This window comes from Pelodiscus sinensis, chromosome Z, assembly GCF_052426305.1.
Source record: "Pelodiscus sinensis isolate ZL-2025 chromosome Z, ASM5242630v1, whole genome shotgun sequence".
NCBI classification, from domain to species: Eukaryota; Metazoa; Chordata; order Testudines; family Trionychidae; genus Pelodiscus; species Pelodiscus sinensis.
The window spans coordinates 29,666,511-29,685,978 of NC_143085.1; the positions used below are offsets into that span (position 1 = coordinate 29,666,511).

Consider the following 19,468-nt stretch of genomic DNA (forward strand, 5'->3'; position numbering starts at 1 on the left):
GGCAGGACCCGCAGGGTGATGTGTTTGCACAGAGCAAGCCAGGGCTGTCAGGATTTTTTTTTAAATTTCATTTAATTAATTGACTTGATCCCGGACAACAGCTGGGGACTTGATTCTGCCTGCGTCTGTTGGTGCCGTTGCGTCTGATCATGCCCGTCTCGTATGTGATGTCGGTTAAGTGTATCTCGGGTCAGAAGCCAGATCAGAATCCCCTAGGTTTTCCCGTTTGCATTAAGCACAGTGGGTGGCGTAGCTTTTGCATTGTGTTTATCTGGTCTGTCCCCCCTTCATATTCCACCCCCCCACCGTGGTAACATTGCAACTAAACAATACATGTAGACACCCCGCACCGAGTTCACTGCATTGTGCTAATGTCACTTGCTGCCTGCTAGAGTTATTGTGCATAGGGCAGTGTATTCAAAGGGTTATTTGTCTTCCTACAACTCTTCCAGTGAGTTTATCATTAACATTGTGTATAAAGGGAGTAATAAAACACGACTCCCAGTACATTTAATTTCACATTTAAATAGTCGTCTATAGTATTATTCACAAGCCCTAAATAACTTTATTAGTGGAATATGAACTAGAATGATAACTAAGCACCATTCTGGCTCTGGCTAAAACAAAATTCTACAGAGGACTCATTGTTGATCATAGAGGTATTTATAAACTTTTTTAAACTAAAGTGTAACCTAGGTTATGTTTCTTGCATTACAGCAACAGTTTAACAATAGAGTTTAAAAACTGAAAGCACAAGTGAAGACTTTGTTTTATTGAGACCTGTTTAATGTAGGATTATCAAGAACTTAATTTCTTATAATTTCTCTCACCTTATCCAAAAATCAAATGCCTTAATCTGCTATACATTCTTTTTTCCTTGAGTCTAACTAGGCAGGACACTTTTTAGAAATTGAATTTAAAAAACCCTGCATCAAATTGTAATAAAGGGAGTCCAGATACTATTGGATGCCACAGATAACATGTCAGGCCAGTTCAGTACTCGAAGGTTATTTGGGATACAGGGGAGACTGACTGAGTTCCTAGTTAGAAATTTTTGGTTTTGACTGTAGTTTTTACTGTCCTTTCTCCACTAGGTCCCAATCTTGTCATGAAACAGCCACACTAGCCCTGCATTTTCCTACATACCCAAGATGTTACACACAGGCCTTCACCTGCTTGATTTCTTTTCCATTGCTTACCCTTGCTGATGTCTCCTGTAAAAAGGTCTGCTGCAATTTGGGGTATAATGCAGAGTTTAATGACAGTGGAAAGACAAAAAGCATATACAAGCAGTCCCCGGGTTATGTACAAGATAGGGACTGTAGGTTTGTTCTTAAGTTGAATCTGTATGTAAGTCGGAACTGGAATCCAGATTCAGCCGCTGCTGAAACTGACCGCTAGTTCTGACTTACATACAGATTCAACTTAAGAACCCCAAGTCAGCTGCTGCTGAAACTGATCAGCCGCTGATTCCAGGAAGCCCGGGGCAGGGCAACTGTGCCTCAGGCTTCCTGTAGTAAGTGGTGGTCAGTTTCAGCAACGGCTGACTTGGGGACGCCTGGGGCAGAGCAGCTGGGGTGCTGACCAACCCAGCAGCACCCCAGCTGCTCTGCCCCAGGCATCCTGATTCAGCCGCTGCTGAAACTGACCAGCAGTGGCTGAATCAGGACGCCTGGGGCAGAGCAGCTGGGGTGCTGCCGGGTTGGTCCAGTAGTGCCCAGAGCGGCGCTGCGGGACCAACTGGCAGCGCCCCAGCTGCTCTGCCCCAGGGTCCACAACAAAAGCCTGGTCTGCTGGGGGGGGGTCACACTAGCTGCGCCCCCCCCCCAGCAGACCAGGGACACGGGGAGCAAAGCTGCAGCGGCGGGGTGCCTTGCCTCTGAGGCTTTGCTCTGGCACGGGACCCGCTTTGCTCCCGGTGCCCCATGTCTGCTGGAGACGGTCCCCAGCAGACTAGGGGCACTGGGAGCAAATCCGCAGCCGCGGCGGGGTCCCGCGCTTCTGAGGCTTTGCCAGAGCAAAGCCTCAGAAGCGTGGGACCCCGCCACGGCTACGGGTTTGCTCGCGGTGCCCCTGGTCTGCTGGGGACCGTCTCCAGCAGACCAGGTGCACCGCGAGCAAACCCGCCGGGGCTGCGGCTTTGCTCCCGATGCTCCTGGTCTGCTGGAGACGGTCCCCAGCAGACCAGGGGCACCCAGAGCAGCTTTTCTCGCCCCGGAGGTCCAGGTGGCTGACCGCTGCCTGTGAGCTCTGGGTCGAGAGAGCCCCGTTTGTAAGTGCGGATCCGACGTAAGTCTGTATACTTGCCTGTATACTTGCTGAGAGCATAATCAGACTTTTTGCCCAGGAAAACAGGACCATTTATAAAGGATTATTCTACAGGGCTCACGTGTTGCAGGGCTAGCCTAACTTCAATGATGTCTCTATTGGGATCACTTTGAATTCCAGACCCTCCTCACTAGGGTTGAGTGGAGTGAGATTCTGGGGGGGGTCCCAGCCTGAGAGGCTGTTGATGCCAAGCTTATGACAAAGGCTGTTGCCATAGGAAGCTGAGTGGGGAGTTGGTCAGGATTAGACAGAGCTGTTATGGGCCCTGAGACCTGCTAGTACAAAAAAACGGCAAAGATCAAACGGAGCAAGAGATTTACTCAGATGTCAATGTCTGGAGGGGTTCAAAGTCCTTCTCTGTAGACAGAGATCTGGCACCAGAATATGTGGAAGCTGTTCTGCTAGTTTCAGTTCTAGCTGGCTGGTTCATAAGTAGTTCCTATGGGAAAGGACCCAAGCAGCAGGTATGGGACCCTCACTGCGCTTTTAGTGGACAGCAACCTACAGATCAAATAAGTTAGGGGGAGACTTGAAAGTCACAAAGGGTAGTTAGGTAGCCAACTCCACTCACTGCCCCAGGGAGCTGGCTGCTTAATTCTCTCTTGTGTCTTTGAAAAAAACGCTGCTCTGAGTCAGAGGCATAGCTGCTGGGCCTGAATGAGCCATGGCCCACCCGTTTTACATCCAAGTCCACCCCCAGGATTTATCCCACTCCAGCGAGGGAACCCTCCTGTCACACTTTTCCTCATCCCCAATTCTTGCCACTCATGCAAAGTTGAGACCCACTCAAGTGCACCCTTCTGGCTATGCCACTGGTCTCAGGGTTTGTCTACCCAAGGAAATTGACCAATACAGCTAAAGCAGAAGAACAATTATACTCTTCCTTAATAACTATTCTACTATAGCTCTAATGGTCTACTTCCCCAGCTAGACACGCTGTTGGAGAATTATATAATGAATAATAAATTGCTATGATAAACAATGACATTGGCTGAGACCTCCAGTACAAAGCCGCTGTCTGTAACATGTGGGCATCAAACATACCAGTTGTTCTTCATCAGAGGAAAGGTGTGTCCCGGCCTCTTTGGATCCAAGACAAGGCTGCACTGCAGTGCCCCCTCAAGAGCTGCATAGAAGGTTCTCACACAAACATAATGCCTTCCACTCACTGATTACCCTAACCCAGGGCATGGTCATGCTACCTCTTACGAGGGTCCTTGTTCTGTCTACCTGGTAAAATCATTTACTCTTCATTATTTATGTGTGTTCTAGCATCCAGAGCTCCCCATGGTGATTGGGGGCCTATTGTGCTAGGCACAATCCTTAAATCCCTCATCTGCCAGCTGTGGATTGATCATTCCTGTTCTCTCTCTGGCAGTGTTAGAACTGGGCAAAGTCTGTGCAGAGCTGCATTAGGATGAAGTAAATACAAATTAGAGCAAGTTCCATTGCAGTGGTGCTTTTCCTTTCAATTCCAGTAGGGGGAGCCAGATGGTTAACCAGAGATGTTTAGCATGGACCAGAATTTCAAAAGAGCAACATTCTTACTTAGGCTTCGAATTAAAGTTCTCTTTGAAATTCTGGCAATGCATTAGGTGTCTACATGGGGAGCTGTAGGATGTTGAGCTTGCTTGAAAATTGGACATTGAATGTTTATTTTTGTGTAGCAGCTTGAGACAATGTGTGTCTTTGGATCAATCTACTGCACCAGCACTAAAAGCACCCTGGGAAGGTGCTGTGATGCATATTTGTGCAGTGAGATTTTAAAAACAGATCGCAAGTTCTTAAGGGTCATGTCAAATGAATAATACCACCCTTGAAGTGCCCAGAGCTAGCCCTGTGTTATGTTACATTCAGTGACTTGTGTTAAATTGAACATGCCACATTGTGCTTCGATAAATACATGTTTTACGATAGAGAGTATCTTCGCAACACCCAGGGCTGGATTAAGGTGTGGAGCTAGCCAGGCAGCTGCTCTGGGCGCCAACCTATGGGGGGTGCCTGATTGCAGCTGTAAGGGGCACTGTGCAGCCTCCGCCCTCAGGCGTGTAGCACTCCTTACAACTGCAATCAGGTGCCGCGCAGCCCCCAGGCGCACAGTGCCCTTTACAGCCCAGGGGCGGGGGCCACGCAGCGCCTGATTACAGCTGTAAGGGGCACCATGCGCTCGGGGGGCGGGGGTCGCGCGTGGGTCGCGTGCCCGCTGACCGGGGTGCAAGAATGGCTCGAGTTGACACTGGCAACACCTACTGCATGTTCATATCATTCTGTCATGGGAGTTTGAGCTTCGGGTTTCTCGTTATCCAGTCTTGGGGGAAGCCTCATTCTTTTATCTTATACCCCGTTTTGTACTCCACAGTATGGGAGAGTAGTTTGATCCTTCAGGAGTTTTCTAGACTGTGCAATGAGTCCTTATGGACAGGGCTGACTGAAATGCCCTGTTCTCTTGATTATTTGAAATCTAATATTTCAAGGCACTTGGTTCCTTTGTAAAAAGGGTGAGAGGACTGGTTTGCCACTACAGGATTAGTATTTTTAATAGAAAAGCTCTGACAGAAACTTCAAGGGTTTTGACACTTGTTGCATAAAAACAATTTTTGTCTTAATCTGGAAAGGATTGGGGTTTAACAACATTTGGGGCTAGTGTTAGATTTTAGGCTAGAAAGTAAATAGCTGGTTTGTGGCTCTCTTGAGGCCTTTGGAATTTTTGTTCTGTTGCTCCAGACACCTTTATCCTTTAGCAAAGAAGACACAAATGGTTGTAGCACCATCCAAATGCAGCTTTTCTTCATCATCAACAAATTAGTATCCTCCACCCTGAACTATGGCAAGGTGTTTACAAACACAGTATATAAAGTTGAGGTAACAGGGTTGATTTTATCTGCTACCTAAATGCAGCTACCTCTGGAGTGAACAGAGCAGTTGTTTAACTGCCCACCCCTTTTTTAAAGAAGATCAGACTAACAGCTGCTCTATTCTACAGGAATGAGCGAAAACACTCCAATAATGTTACGGTGTTTCAGACAGTCACTGCGGTGTTTCACTTCCTAATTTGCAAGTCTTCACAGCAATCTAGTGGTGTAGTCAGCCTGCCTAATGCAGGCCAAGATGTTGGGATGGTAGATGGCAAAGGATGTATAGGAACTAGAAAGTCAGAGAGCCACAGTATGTGTCTGTGTCCAGGCACCACCATTAAAAAAATCTTCTATATTTATTTAAACTAAGTCCTGCTTAGCTCTGCTGAAGAGACACTGGAGTGGGCATTAAAGATGTGCTGTCTAAATATTTTTAAACATTTAAAAGGAGGTTGCTCAATTCCAGGAATTGAACATTTTGCTTCTAGCTCTCAAAAATGAGATCCTGTGCAGGAATCAAAACCCATGTCTTCTGTAGTAGTCCATCAGATGGCTACCATCAGCTGTCTTCTTTCCAGCCATCCCAATCTTTCTACCTTTACCTAAATAATGAATGAAGGTTCCCTCAGTGTGATGTAGCCTCATCTGTTTCTCTTACTGATTCATCATGCATGTTTGAAGTCTTAACATGCATGCCGGCCGCATTGAATGAGCTGGCCTGTTTAGTGGGCCAACTTTGTTAATAATTAAGAGGCTTCAGGATAGCAGGATGTGACAGGCCCATTTATGTGGGTCACTTTACCAAGATGCCTTATTTTATGGTGTCAATATGGACAGAGATACAGTTTCACTCTTATGAGTTAACATGATGTGGAATATCTGGTGCAGATTTTATGGACGGGCAGCCTTAATGGTAGACAGTGCTGCCAACACTGTCTATAATCCTCTGCTCCTTTTTTAAAAATGTTGTTAATGTAGAACACAGACCTTTTGACTACATTTATTCCACCTGTCTCACTTACACTGGGATGCATCTTTCCTGGTTGTTAGGTTTCATCCTTGTTAGCGATTGTAGGCCCTGATTTTGAAACCAGTTTGCTTATCAATGTGGTAAATGTTATTAGACAAAACTCCCCATCCTTTACAAGCTTTAACAGAAAGGTGCCAAGCTAAGTCAGACCTAATCCAAGACTGACTCCAGTATGTCGGAACACACGCTGGGATGCTGAGAATGAAGCTGCCCTATTGTTCCATGTCTCCCAATAGCTAGGGAAGGTTCTGTAGCCATGTTCCATCTCCATGGCAACGGACAGAGCATTGAAATGAGAAGGTTTATTTACTTTATTTATCCTTTGAATTTGGTACACTCTTTGCATGGTTTACAATGAAAATAATAAGGACCGCTGGGGGGAGGCATATAATGAGAATGAATGAGTCAAAGGGGTGAATATTTACTCAGTCACTGTTCAATATTAAATAGCCTAAAACCATGTTTGAGAACTGGTAGAGAGAGAGCCAGACTTGCCAACAGTGGAGGAGGGGAGAAGGCAAAGGGAGCAGTTGCCCCAGGGCCCAGTAATTCAAAGAGGTCCATGTAGGAGCCAGCCCCTGGGCCCTTTAAATTGTTGCCAGAGCACTGCGTGGTGCAATGTGTGCAGCTGTGAAGGATTGGGAGGGAGGGTGTGCACCACCATCCAGGGAGCACTAAGGGTTAGCTGCCCTAGCTCTTCCCCTTCCTCCTGTAGCCCTGTCCCTTCCAGGAGCGTAGAGCCACTCTCCCTGTCCCTCACCCCCACATGCACACTCTGCCCCACACACACATTGTGCCCAGGGACCCTTGGAGGATGTCTGCTTCCCTGGAGAGATCTCCGCTGCTTAGCACCATGGCAAAGATGCCATTCCACGTTTTAACCTTTTGTTAAAGGTACGGAAAAGGAAAAATAGATACAGTCTCTGAACTGTGAAGCATTCCTGAGGCTTTCGTTTGAACAACATGATTCATTCCCTTTAGCTAGTGAGAGTTTTTAGGAGGAAAAGCCCCTTGCTTGACAGTCTCCGGGTGGTAGTAAAAGATGGTAATAACTGGCCTGCGGGGGAAGGAGAAGTGAATTGAGATGAGCTGATGCTGCTGTTTTTGCTGCTCTTCAAGTACGATCCCATTTCATTCCAAGCAGTATCTGGGATTCAGCTGGAGCAGGCAGAGAGAGGGAGTCTGATCTGGGCCCCTCTTCCAGGCCTTATCCAGTCAGTCTGTCTCTCAGAATCAAGACACAGAAGGATGGGGGTGCCAGGACGTGAGGTGGGAGGGGGCAGCCATGATGGTGAAGCTTGCTCCAGTAGACTCTGTCTGTTCTTTTCTCTTCCTTCCTGTCAGAGTCTCTCTCTTTAAGGACCCACAGAAGGAATGGTGGGCAGAGTAGCCAAGGTCCTCATTATTTTGTCCACTAATTAGCCAAATATTGGACGCTCCAGTCTTGGCTCATTCATTTTCAGTTCAATATCTTCTGTCTTTACCAAGCATTTCAGCAGACAGGTGACACATAGGAGGTACATTTCCCCCAAAATTTTTTTGGCAGGAGGGGCAAGGAGCCAGCCAGTAGCTGGTGAGGGGACTGGCAAGGGAAGGGTCTGGTCCCTGCACTAGGGATGTTAGCAAGTAGTCAAGTAGTATAAACTTATCAGGTAGTTGAGTGAAGTATTTACTACTCACTCCCTCCCTCCTCCCCAAACTCCCCACTGTCTCTAGAGTGGGGAATTGGAGCCAGCTAGGAGGCAAAAATACTGGACACCTGGCAACCCTACACACACTCAGCAACTGGGCCCAGCCCTCGCCTCCCTTACCGCAGCTCCTCCCCCCACTTACCTGGTTCTGTAGAGAGCTGTCTTCTGTCTTGGAGCAGGCCACCAGCAAAAAGCCTCAAAGGCATGTCTTAAAGCCGTGGTCTCAGGGGCTCTAAGATCTCAGGGGCTCTAAAAGTAGCTCTTGAGCCCTCTCTGAACTGCACACCTGCGCAGTACATTTACATTAGATTTCCTCATTCGAGGAGCAGCTACTCACCGAGCAACAACACAGTGAGTAGCTGCGAGGAATGGTGGGAGCTGGGAGGTCAGGAGGGCTGAAACACCCCAGCCAGCTGACTGTGGCTTTCAGCTGAAAGAGACTGCCCCATGCTCCAGCTGATCAGCGGCTTCTCCTCTGTGCCTGCCTACGTGGAGCTTGGTGCACCCTGGCTAAGCACCATGGCCAGCTGGCCGGGCAGCCACTTCTCTTCCCTCCAGCTCGGCTGCCCTGCGCTCAGCCCAAGGAGGCTGCGTCTAGCTCCAGCTGTGCTGGATCAAGCTTCCCGGGCTGAGCGCAGGGCAGCCGGGCGGGAGCGAAGAGAAGCGGCTTCCCGGCCAGCTGGCCGTGGCACTCAGGGTGCACCAAGCTCCACGTGGGCAGGCGCAGAGGGGAAGCCGCCCGATCAGCTGGAGCACGGTTCAGCCTCCTCCGGGCTGAACGCCACAGCCAGCTGGCCAGGCAGCTTCCCCTCTGCACCAGCCCACCTGGAGCTGGTGCACCCTGGCTGAGCGCTATGCCCAGGTGACTGGGCAGCCGCTTCTCTTCGCTCCCGCCTGGCTGACCTGCGCTCAGCCCGGGAACACAGCCTCCCTGGGCTGAGTGCAGGGCAGCTGGGCTAGAGCGAAGCGAAGGGGCTGCCCAGCCAGCTGGCTATGGCGTTCAGCTAGGGTGCACCAGCTCCAGGTGGGCTGGTGAAAAGGGGAAGCTGGTTGGCCATGGCAATCAGCCAGGGATTTCCCCTACCTCCATGTGGGGTGTATATCCCCCTGAATTTCTCCAGCACCCCCCAGTTTTGTGAGCTATGATGCCATACAGCCCACCTTCACCCTCACGGTCTCACCGCTCATCGGCCCTGATCCCCGCAGCCCTTGTAAATTTGAACAATCCCCTTAATTTCAGTTCGTGGGGAGGCTATTGTGTTCAGCCCAGATGCACCATGCTCCACATGGGCTGACAGAGGAGAAGCCACCCCATCAGGTGGAGTGGGGCAGCTGAATGCCACAGCCAAGTGGCCAGGCAGCTTCCTCTCTGTGCCATATTCTAGGAGCCTCAGTCTCTCCCCAGACATAAACCTGCCCAGCCCTGCCTTCTGGGGAGTTTTCCTCAGTGCCTGGTAATGAGAATGGAACCTTTGCTGCTTTTCCTTTCCCTGTCCTCTCCCAGGCCAGGTGTAGCTGGTCCCGTCCAGCCCAGTGACGGTAAAGCCTGGAGAGGCCCTCATAGTGACCTGTGGTGTCTTGAGTGTATCCATCACTGACCACAGCTATGATTCTAACTGGGTCTGGCGGGGTCCTACGAAAGGCCTGGGGCCCGGTGAAGCTGTCCCTGCTGGGTTCCAGCTCCAGCAGACTACACTGACTAGTATGCACAAATAAATCATGAAAATTTTAAATTCTAAATCCAAACAGCTGTAAAAGCTGTGTTGGGTCTGTCCATGACAATAATATCACCACACTGTACCAAAACACAAATATCACACATTTGGTAGTTTAGTGCTATCTTGCTTTTTATTTTAGCTCTATCTCCCTGGCTGGCGATAAACATGAATGGCAAACCTAGGCCATGTAACAAATAAAAAATGTACAACTTCCACGTAGAATGGGAAAATGAAATTCTGTTCACAAATATAAAAGATAAGAGCACATGCTTGATATGTCATCAAAGTTTATCATTAAGTAAAAGGAGCAATTTGGAACAACACCACGCAACAGTACATAGTAAATTCAAGGATAGTTTTCCCTTGAACAGCATGCTACGTACAAAGAAAGTTAATGAACTGAAGGCCATTTTAAAAGCTCGACAGTCATTATTTTTTAAACCAGCAGCAAAAGGGATGGCCTGCACTGAAGCATCATTTCGTATTTGCCATTTGCTGGCAAAACATAAGAAATCATTCACAGATGGCGAAATAATTAAAGAAGCAATGATTGTGGCAGCTGACTCTTTATTAAAAGATTTTAAAAACAAAGAAGAAATAATGACAGCGATCCAGGGCGTGTCACTTGGTGCTTCCACAGTAGCAAGAAGAGTGGAATCTTTGTCAGAAGACGTCTTTCAGCAATTACAGCAAGACCTGAAGGACTGCAAATGCTTCTCACTGTAGTTTGATGAATCTATTGACATGACTGACACTGTCCAGGTGATTATTTTTGTGTGTATGGTTTTTAAGGATATGACAATTAAAGAGGATCTTCTCATCCTTTTGCCCCTTAAAGAGAGAACAAGAGGTGACGATATATACAACACATTCAAAAGGTATGTGCTTGAGGAAAAACATTCCAATCAAGAAATTGGTTTCCATCACAACAGATGGTGCACCAGCCATGCTTGGTGCAAATGCAGGCTTTGTTGCATGTTGCAGGAATGATCCTGATTTCCCTTCTTTTGTCAATTATCACTATATAATCCATCAGCAAGTATTAGCAAGTAAAGTTATGAACTTCTCTCATATAATGAAAGTAGTTGTTAAGATTGTAAACTCAATTCGATCCCTTCAGCATCGCCTGTTTAAATCCTTACTCAACGAACTGGATGCTGCCTATGGTGAACTAATTCTCCACGCTGATGTGAGGTGGTTAAGTCGAGGAAAGGTCCTGCAAAGATTTTTAGAGCTGATGCCTGAAATTAACACTTTTCTTAAATCAAGGAATGAAGTGTACAGTGAGCTGTCAGATAGTGCACGGTTGCTGGACCTTGGGTTCCTTACAGATATGACATCAAAACTGAATGAGTTGAACTATGAACTTCAGGGAAAGGACAGAGACTTAGCACATGTGCTCAGTGTTGTGAATGCATTCAAATTGAAACTGGGCCTATGGTCCTCTGAATTAGAGAATAAAACACTGTATGACTTCCCAAGTTTGGGGGGAATACTAGAAAAAATTAATGAGAAAGAAAAATGGTTCCACCCAGAAAACTTCTGTGCATACCTGAAGAAATTAGCAGACGAATTCAACAGGAGATTTCAGGAATTAGATGTGATGGAACCAATTGTCACGTTTGTCTTAAATCCATTCCTTCAAAGAGAAGACATTCGCGGCTTGGCTACAGAATTTCATCAGGTGTTTCATTTACAAAGCAATGGACTTAATAAGGAGATAATTACTATGCAAAATGATATTGAACTGAAAGTCAGAGCAAGGGATAGTGATTTTTGGAGAATGGTAAACAGAGAAAAATATCCACTTCTGTCATCTTGTGCTTTCAAAGTGAAGGCTACTTTGGCTCCACATACCTCTGAGACACAGCATTTTCCCAAGTAAAGATAATCAAGTCCATGTATTGCACCCGCCTCACAGATGCCCATCTGATGGACTGTAAACGACTAGCAATCTCAGACTACAACCCAGACTTCAAGACACTGGCACATACTGTTCAGTCACAGGTGTCACACTGAGACTTTGTTATTGGAGGAAAAAATATATAATTATCAATACTTGATTTTAGATTTACAAAATAGCAGAGAACAAAATGTATAATTGTAAATGCTTCATGTGACATTTAAATAGCATGAATTAAAAACAGACCATTTATTTCATAACTATAAACGTTATTTTAATTTTATATATTGCATAATTTAAAAATAAACTGTTTAACAGAGTGTATGGGCTGGGAGAATAGAGAGGGCGGGGCTTCAAGGAAGGGGCGGGGCGGTAGATCTTCGCCTGTTCTGAGACTTAAAGTGATCTTGGGTGTAAAAAGGTTGGATACCACTGTTTTAAAGAGTCCATGCTGTTTTTTTAATTTTTTAAATTTTGTAAACTTTTTTTGCTTAATAACTCTCGGAGTCCTTTTTTTTTTTTTTTTTTTTTTTTATGCTCAACAACTTTCGTCTCCCCCTTTTTTTTCCTCAACAGAATTTTTTCTTCGTTTTTTTTGGGGGGGGGAAGGTGTTCAGTATTTTTGGCTAAACCATCTGGCAACTCTATTCATAGCTGAGTTCACTTGTAGGGTAAATTTGCTAGTCTGATATCACAGCAAAGCAGACCCTTCGACAGTGGACAAGGGGGTAATTGCTCCAGGGCTTGATAATTGCAAGGGGCCCAGGGCACCTGGCTGCCACTGTTGCTACCGCAAGTTTGGGTAATGCAGGACCCTCAAGGAATGAAACCAAGGACAGGAGCGAGCAGGGTCACACTGGATCTTACCCATTTATTTTCATTGAGAAGCACCAAGAATAAACAGCATCTGAATTTTTAAAAAAATCTTAAACTAAGAGTAGTCCTGTAGCACATCAGAAACTAACACAAATAGAGACAGTCTCTAAAGTGCTACAGGACCACTCATTATTTAAGCTGCTTCTTTTTTTAAAGTTACAGACTAATACAGCATCAGTAATGAAAGTAGAATAGACTTTTTAGGTGCTGCCTGATTTGAAGCTAGTGTACTATTAGTAACCAAGGGAAGAAAATATTTTTGGCCCGAGTGCCCATCTGTAAAATGGGAATAATGTTCTCTGCATTCCTTTGGAAAGCAGGAGTGAAATAAAAAGGGCCAGATAAGTGCCCTGTCATTGCTTACATAATCTGTGGGCTGCTGGCACCCTCAAGCAGTTTTTCTATCTTTCCTTTTGTTTGCTCGCTACTGCATTATCACGTTGATACACCTTACACTTCCATACTGCCCTGGACAATAACCAGCCATGGGTGTTGGTGGGTTGCCAGCTGTTTGGTTTTGAACTGGACAGACCAGTATTTGAGCTTTCTGTTCGGGGAAACAAATTGGGAAAATATAAATGTCTGGTATTTTCTAAATATGATGTAATGTAGGCTGTGATGTATTGTCAAGTCTGTTGGATATTTTTGTTGAAACCATCTGGTAACCCTCAGTGTTGGGTGGAGTGACTTTTTCAGTGTCTAGAAACTGAGATCTGTCCATCTGTCTGATTCCTAATCACCACCATCTGCTTCTGCCTCTTGCGGCAAACCCCTTCTGAATCATAGGAAAAAGCTCTTTTTGTGTGTGTGCAAAGAGCTTGGACCTCTTTTTTGCTGGTTTGCAGTGGGGGCTCGTAGCAGAGGTGTGGGTCAACACTCCCTCTTGCTCACCCACCTTGTGTTCAGAGAGCTGATTGTCCCCTGGGTCTTAGAATGCAGCAGCTCTGGCTTCAGGGACCTGATCTGTCCAAGAAACATGAATAAATTTAGTTTTGACAGGGCGGGCGGATTTGGAATGGTGCATGCCAACTTGATGGTTTCCCTTTACCCCACAGTGTTCCTGGGGAGAAATGGAGAGGCATTGCAGAGGCATTGCAGAACAATGGGCTTGAAATCATGTTCTGGGGAATCTTCTAAAGCCTGTTGTTAACTTCATGGTGTTGAGAATTGAGCTGATCCAGAACTGCAGAGAGTAGCTGAAAACATCCCAGGCAGGGGCAGCCTGCGACTATAGGCCAACTCGGCTGTCGCCTAGGGCGCCGCCTTCAACGGTGCCCGATGCTGACATCACGGGGCGCCCGGGGCGCCCGATGATGACATCACCCCATTGATGGCCTATTGACGGCCGTGCAGCCGATTGCGCCTTCCGCCTGGGGCACCAGCTGCCACAGCCCACCTCGGGCTGCTCCTGATCCCAGGATGCTACCTGCAGCCTAGAAATAATTCCAGGCCCTAAGCAGGCTCAAACTCAGGCCCGCAAGAAGCTGTATTGTACAGCTGTGGTCACTCATGCTGCCAGTGCCCTGGGATAACCTGATTTGGGAGGTGAGGGAAGATCTGGTAGATCTCCCCAATCAGAGAGGGCCAGAGCTCACACATGAAACAAAAGCACAATGCTCCGCTAGGGATGTAAAACCCCATTTATAATGTTTAACCCATTAACTGGCCCACTGTGGCGCGCTCTCAGCAGGCAGCCACTGGAGCATCCCTTTATGTGTAGGGTGGTGGTCCCAGCCAAGAGGTGCCGGTTAACCAGTTACCCTGGTAAGCATGCTGGTAAGGCAGTGCTCTCCAGGTAACCAGTTACCCTTTTACCTCCTTATGCTCCACAGGGCCCTGTTCCCCTCTATACCATTTCATAAAAGTAATTCATACTCTCATGTTGTTCCTTTTCCCCTTCCCAGGAAGAACAAACATGGAAGCTTTTACCTTGAACTAGGGGTTTCACTGCCTCAAACTGCAATCTATCTCACCCAAGAGTCAGATGAAGATGAGAGTCTGGAAGGCTGTGGCTAGCACCCTCACGTTCATCGGTGTGGACATGCTTGTGACCACGCTGCTCTATGTGCACAGCCACAGCGGCCAGGACATTGTCCAGGATCTGAAGCACTTCAATGTCTTTAATTCCACGTTGGACCTCTGGGGAGCATGTCTGTATAGGAGCTGTTTTCTGCTTGGCATTGCCATTGGGGTTGCCAAGAATTCAACCTATGGCCCCAGATGTCTGAAAGCATCCCGGACCTTCATCACCTTGGTCTGCCTGCTAGTGGGGATTTATGCTCTGGTCAAACTGCTGCTCTACTCGGAGGTAAGGAAGACCATTAAAGACCCCTGGTTTTGGAGCATGTTTGCATGGACGTATGTGTCGCTGGCTGCAACTTTCTGCCTATGGCAGCTGCTATCTTCCGTGACATCCTCCAGGGAGACCTTGGGGGTCAGTTCAGAGTCCAGGGCAGAAGCCGAGGAGATATGTGACTGCCCTGTGACTGCGCAGGAAAAGAGGGAAGAGGCGTCAGGAGCCACTATCCATAAGCTGCTGTCTTATACCAAACCAGATGCGCTCTTCCTTGGAATAGCCACCTTCTTCCTCCTGATTGCTGCTTTGGGTGAGTGAACAGACCTTAAAGGGACAGTGCCAAGATCCAAATTCCATGTTTTCTCTTAATATCAGTTCTATAAAAAACACACCTATCCACCCTGATGAAATCCAAATATTTGGTTTAAAAAACAGCCTCTTAATCTTTGTCTCAAACCTAGATTATCAAGGCTGGAAACACCTTCAAAAGATCTTATGGTTCCCAGAAACCAATTCAACTCCACTGCTAACATTTGCTTTACCCCATAGCTCTGTGTTTAAAACCTTGCCCCTTGTTCTATTCCCTCTTCTTTTATGCTTCTCCCATACAGGAGAAACATTCCTTCCTTATTATACTGGCCTGGCGATTGATGGAATAGTCATCCAAAAAAGCATGGATCAGTTCTCCACTGCAGTGGTGATTATGTCGCTTCTTGCTATAGGAAGGTAACTGCAAGAGATAACTGATGCAAAAATTATCAGAAGTTTATTATGTTGGGGTTTAAATTTTTCATAGTATTGTTATGAGCAGGCTAGCAATTATGAGCCACAGCCCCTCTGCTTGATGGATTAGGAACTTCTCAGCCATGTGTTGCATGGGCTAAGTTGCTAACCACATTCTCCTTTGGCTCAGCTAGCAGGGGTTGTCTTTGTGGACCAAGAGGTAGAGAAGATTCCTTCTCCTTCTGCACCGTTCCGAGTGCCCACGGTGTGGCAGCAGAATGACAGCTATGAAGCCTTAGATGGCCACGACTTTGTTACAGTTTTTACAGACTTAAGAGGGAGCAGCGAAAGAAACATCTTAAAAACTTGATTGTTTTATTTTTCAAATGTCCTGCTGCGGACAGGGAGATTCAGAGTTTTGGCCCATCCTTGAGTCTTCCCTGTTGACAGTTGCACAAAACTGGCAGATACAACTTGATAGCCGTAGGGCCACAAAGCTGTGTTAACCAAAACGAACCTTGGTCAGGTGGAGTTCAGGGGTGAATGAGCTCTAGACTAAAATGGCCATATGCACCCTGCTTTCCAGTAGAAATTACATGGAGTTTTTCATAGTTTCCATCTGAAACTGAAAGGGGCTAGGCCTCAACTGAAAGGGGTTTTGTTTTGTTTTTTGCTTAACATTAGTTTGTATGAGAGCTGGGTTAAATCAGCCTGATTCTGGGTTTTGTAACACAAGTTTCTTGCTCAAGTGTTTTGTTTCTATGCCTGACAGATGGGTGTTGTCTAAAACAGGATGCTGGGTGTTAATATACAGTAGAAGTGTTGTCTAATAGCAGTAGCACATATCTGAGAATGTCGCTGATGTGGCAGGCCAGTTTTGCACTTTTTCCCGATCTGTAAAGATGGGATAATGCAATTCATCTTGGGGGTGGAGGGTGTTGTCAGGCTAAATTTGTTGTCTGAGCAGCTCTTTGAGATCCTTGAATGAAAGGCATGGTCAGTACAAAGTATTATCATGGGGCCCCTGTTTTGATATGTCTGTCTTGGATGTGCTAAGGAGTGGATGTTATGAACATCGTTATTTAACGTCTCTTATCTGCAATTAGCTCATTTGCTGCAGGTATCCGGGGTGGCATTTTTACACTCATATTTGCCAGACTGAATATTCGACTCCGCAACTGCCTCTTCAAGTCACTGGTTGTTCAAGAGACAAGTTTCTTTGATGAGAATCGCACAGGTTGGTTTCTCTCCATTCAGGAGATAAGTCTCTCTTTCAGCATTTCAGTCTAATCCTTGTGGAATGATAATCTCTGGCAGGCAAGAGTGCTTGCGACTCCACGTTTACTTTGTTTCTCAAGATATGAGGCTGTAAGTATGTTCGGTGGCAGACAAACGTCCTCCAGACATTTACAGCCAGCAAAATGCCCGGATTTGTGGAATGTCAGAATGGTTCAGTGTCTGTGGCCCATTTCTCACTTGGGCCCTGCTAAACTTTTGTGGTGTTCTCACCTTGACTGAGACCTGACAAACTTGTTTCAATATACCCATCAAACTGCCAGTGAGTGGTAACAGCTGTCACTATTCACCTGAAGGGGATTTGAACTGGGAGCCTAGATCTGAAAGGGTCTGTGACCAATGTTCCCTCTGATCTTTTTCATGCATGTGCAGATTTTTTCCATCCCTATGTGGAATAAATTTTTTGTTTTGTGCACCAAGGCATGTGCAAATGTGTACCACTGGCAGAAACACAAAATCGAGCTGTGGGTGTTTTGCTAATCAACTGGACGACGTTGCAATATCTCCTGAGTGGCCGCACAAGTGCACAACTTACAGGAAACACTGTCCACCACTCTTCAAGAATGGCTGCATCCCCCAAGTCCTTGATCTATGCACATTTCTTTCTCAATTCCTCTTGCTCCTCGAGTTAGACTCACAGCACATGCAGTCACTCTCTGACTGTGCAGGTATGGAGTTGTGATTCCTGAAACACTGATGAGTTCTCTACTCTGTTCCCTTTGCCTGCCTTGCAGGGGACATCATCTCCCGGCTGACCTCGGACACAACGATAGTGAGTGACCTAGTGTCCCAGAACATTAACATCTTCCTACGCAATGGGGTCAAGGCAACGGGCGTGATTGTCTTCATGTTCAGCCTGTCGTGGCAGCTTTCTCTGGTGACCTTCATGGGCTTCCCTATCATCATGCTGGTGTCTGACCTCTATGGGAAATATTACAAGGCAAGCGTATTGCTCAGGCCTTTAATTTATGACAAGTCCCTCTGCCTCCCCTACAAAGCAGGACTCTTCCATGGGCTTAGCAACCTCTAAGAGCAAGGCTGGCTTTGTGACTTGAGACTAGGCTGGGCTCTGGCTGCTTCTTCCTCCTTTGCCCTTACTGTAGGGAGATATAAGGGGTGAGCAGCGAGTAAACTGCCTCCCCTCCAGTGTTGCTGCCAAGAGCAGAGATCAGGCCTGCCTGTAAGGTTAGGTGGCCTGGGGAACCAATAGCCATGCCAGGCTCCTGGGTAAGGTCGAGGGGGGGGGGGGGGAGAGCACCATGCACAGTGCCTCAGGTGGAAGGTGTGAGGCCAAGAGCAGCTGGTCCTCTGCAGTGCCTGACCCCTCAGTGCTGCTTGGAGCATGCCATGTGGCACCCCTGCCTCACCAACCACCCCTAAGAGCCACCCACAGTGCTGCAGTGGCGCTTCTGCAGCGATTTTAAAGGACCCAGGGCTCCAAGCCCTGACACCGCTGCTATTGTGGCAGTGTCAGCCAGAACCTCAGGCCCCTTTGCTTCCTGCCGTCCGCAGGCCTGATGGTAGCCCACGACCCCAAACACTCCCTTGCTTTTCAAGTGCCTAAGACCAGCTTCAGCTCCAAAGGGTCAGGATGGCTGGGTGGAAGGAGGCCAGGCGCATCAGGGATGCTGTAGCAGGGGAGGGTACAATTTTTTTCTACCATTGCAATACATTTGTTTAAACAACGTAATCATAGCCAAGCATGTGATAAAACTTTGGGGTGTAAAAAATACAAAAATAATAAAATGCTGTAAAACTTAAAACAAAAATTCAGTTTTCTCCAAATTTCAGTTAACTCCTTCCCCTTCCCCCCATCCCGTACCCCCAGTCTTCTCTCAAGTATCCCTAAGGGTACTCGTACCACTGGTTGAGAAACAGCGGTCTAGAACAGTGGTTCCCAACTTTTTCGAGCATACAGATCCCTTTTCAATCTATTAAAATTTCGTGGACCTCCCCCTTTTTGAGAGAGAAAAAAAGAAAAGTACAGAAAGAGAAAGAAATGAAAATAAAAGTAGGGGTAAGGGGATTTTTTTTAAAAATTTTCCACTGACCCCCTGCAGTACTGTTGCAGAGGACCAGGGGTCTGCAGACCGCAGGTTGGGAACTGTTGGTCTAGAGCAGCATTTCTCAAACTTTGGGCCCCGACCCCCCGGGGGCTCGCAAGCAACTGGGGTGGGGGTTGTGGTATCACAAGTTTGAGAACCCCTGGTCTAGAGAACAGGGATCCTTAGTCCATGTCTTGCAAGCTGTGTGTGGCTCTTTGTGATATAGCCTGCAGCTCTTTAAAGCTCCCACCCTGAGAGCTGTGAATAGCTGATTCACAGCATTCCTGGAGAAAGCAGAGCCAGATAAATGCAGGCGTTTTAGGGGCTGCAGCCCAGGGCTGGACTACAGCTACTAAAACTCCTGCATGGTGTTCCTTCCCTCTCCCCCCTCCAGTCCTCTTCACTCCCTTTCCTTCCCCCCGCTGGACTGGAGCTGCGTGATGATCAGGGGAAATTGGCACTTTGTCCACATGATGCCCTCGCCTGCTGGCACCACCCCAACTCCCGCTCGCCAGGAAGTGTGGCCCGTGAGAGCTGCAGGGGCAGGGCCTGCAGGCAAGGGCAACATGTGGGGCCACTTGCAGTCTTCTCCCCTCCCGGTGCCTGATGCTTTCAGAAGTGGCAGGGTGCCATGGTAGACAAGGACCTTGCACACCCACACCAGCCTCCTGCCCACAGCCCCCTCTTTCTATCCAAATCCCATGGCT

General features: G+C 47.2%; 2 protein-coding genes across 3 annotated transcripts in view; both read left to right on the forward strand.

Annotated features, from left to right (window-relative positions):
- ABCB9 (ATP binding cassette subfamily B member 9) overlaps nt 1–19,468 on the forward strand; it is a 43,095-nt gene that overhangs the window by 295 nt on the left and 23,332 nt on the right. For both annotated transcript variants that reach the window (XM_075898583.2, XM_075898584.2), the window contains exons 2-5: nt 14,306–15,007; nt 15,309–15,423; nt 16,527–16,657; nt 17,451–17,656. In XM_075898583.2, coding sequence (XP_075754698.1) covers nt 14,386–15,007; nt 15,309–15,423; nt 16,527–16,657; nt 17,451–17,656 — 1,074 coding nt within the window. In that variant the 5' untranslated portion in view covers nt 14,306–14,385. The remainder of the gene's footprint in view (nt 1–14,305; nt 15,008–15,308; nt 15,424–16,526; nt 16,658–17,450; nt 17,657–19,468) is intronic.
- LOC149520720 (general transcription factor II-I repeat domain-containing protein 2A-like) lies at nt 3,310–13,538 on the forward strand. The gene is made up of 5 exons (XM_089775328.1): nt 3,310–3,396; nt 5,053–5,190; nt 10,349–10,500; nt 10,607–11,242; nt 13,457–13,538. The coding sequence occupies exons 1-5, from the start codon at nt 3,310–3,312 to the stop codon at nt 13,536–13,538; spliced, it is 1,095 nt and encodes a 364-aa protein (XP_089631454.1).

What these genes read in the sequence shown, in the direction of transcription:
- LOC149520720 (XM_089775328.1), top strand. Translation starts at nt 3,310, where the DNA reads ATGACATTGGCTGAGACCTCCAGTACAAAGCCGCTGTCTGTAACATGT. An exon ending in TGTTCTTCATCAGAGGAAAG is followed by an intron (nt 3,397 to 5,052) that starts GTGTGTCCCGGC and finishes CTGTTGCTCCAG; the next exon opens with ACACCTTTATCCTTTAGCAA. An exon ending in GTGATGGAACCAATTGTCAC is followed by an intron (nt 11,243 to 13,456) that starts GTTTGTCTTAAA and finishes TTTACCCCACAG; the next exon opens with TGTTCCTGGGGAGAAATGGA.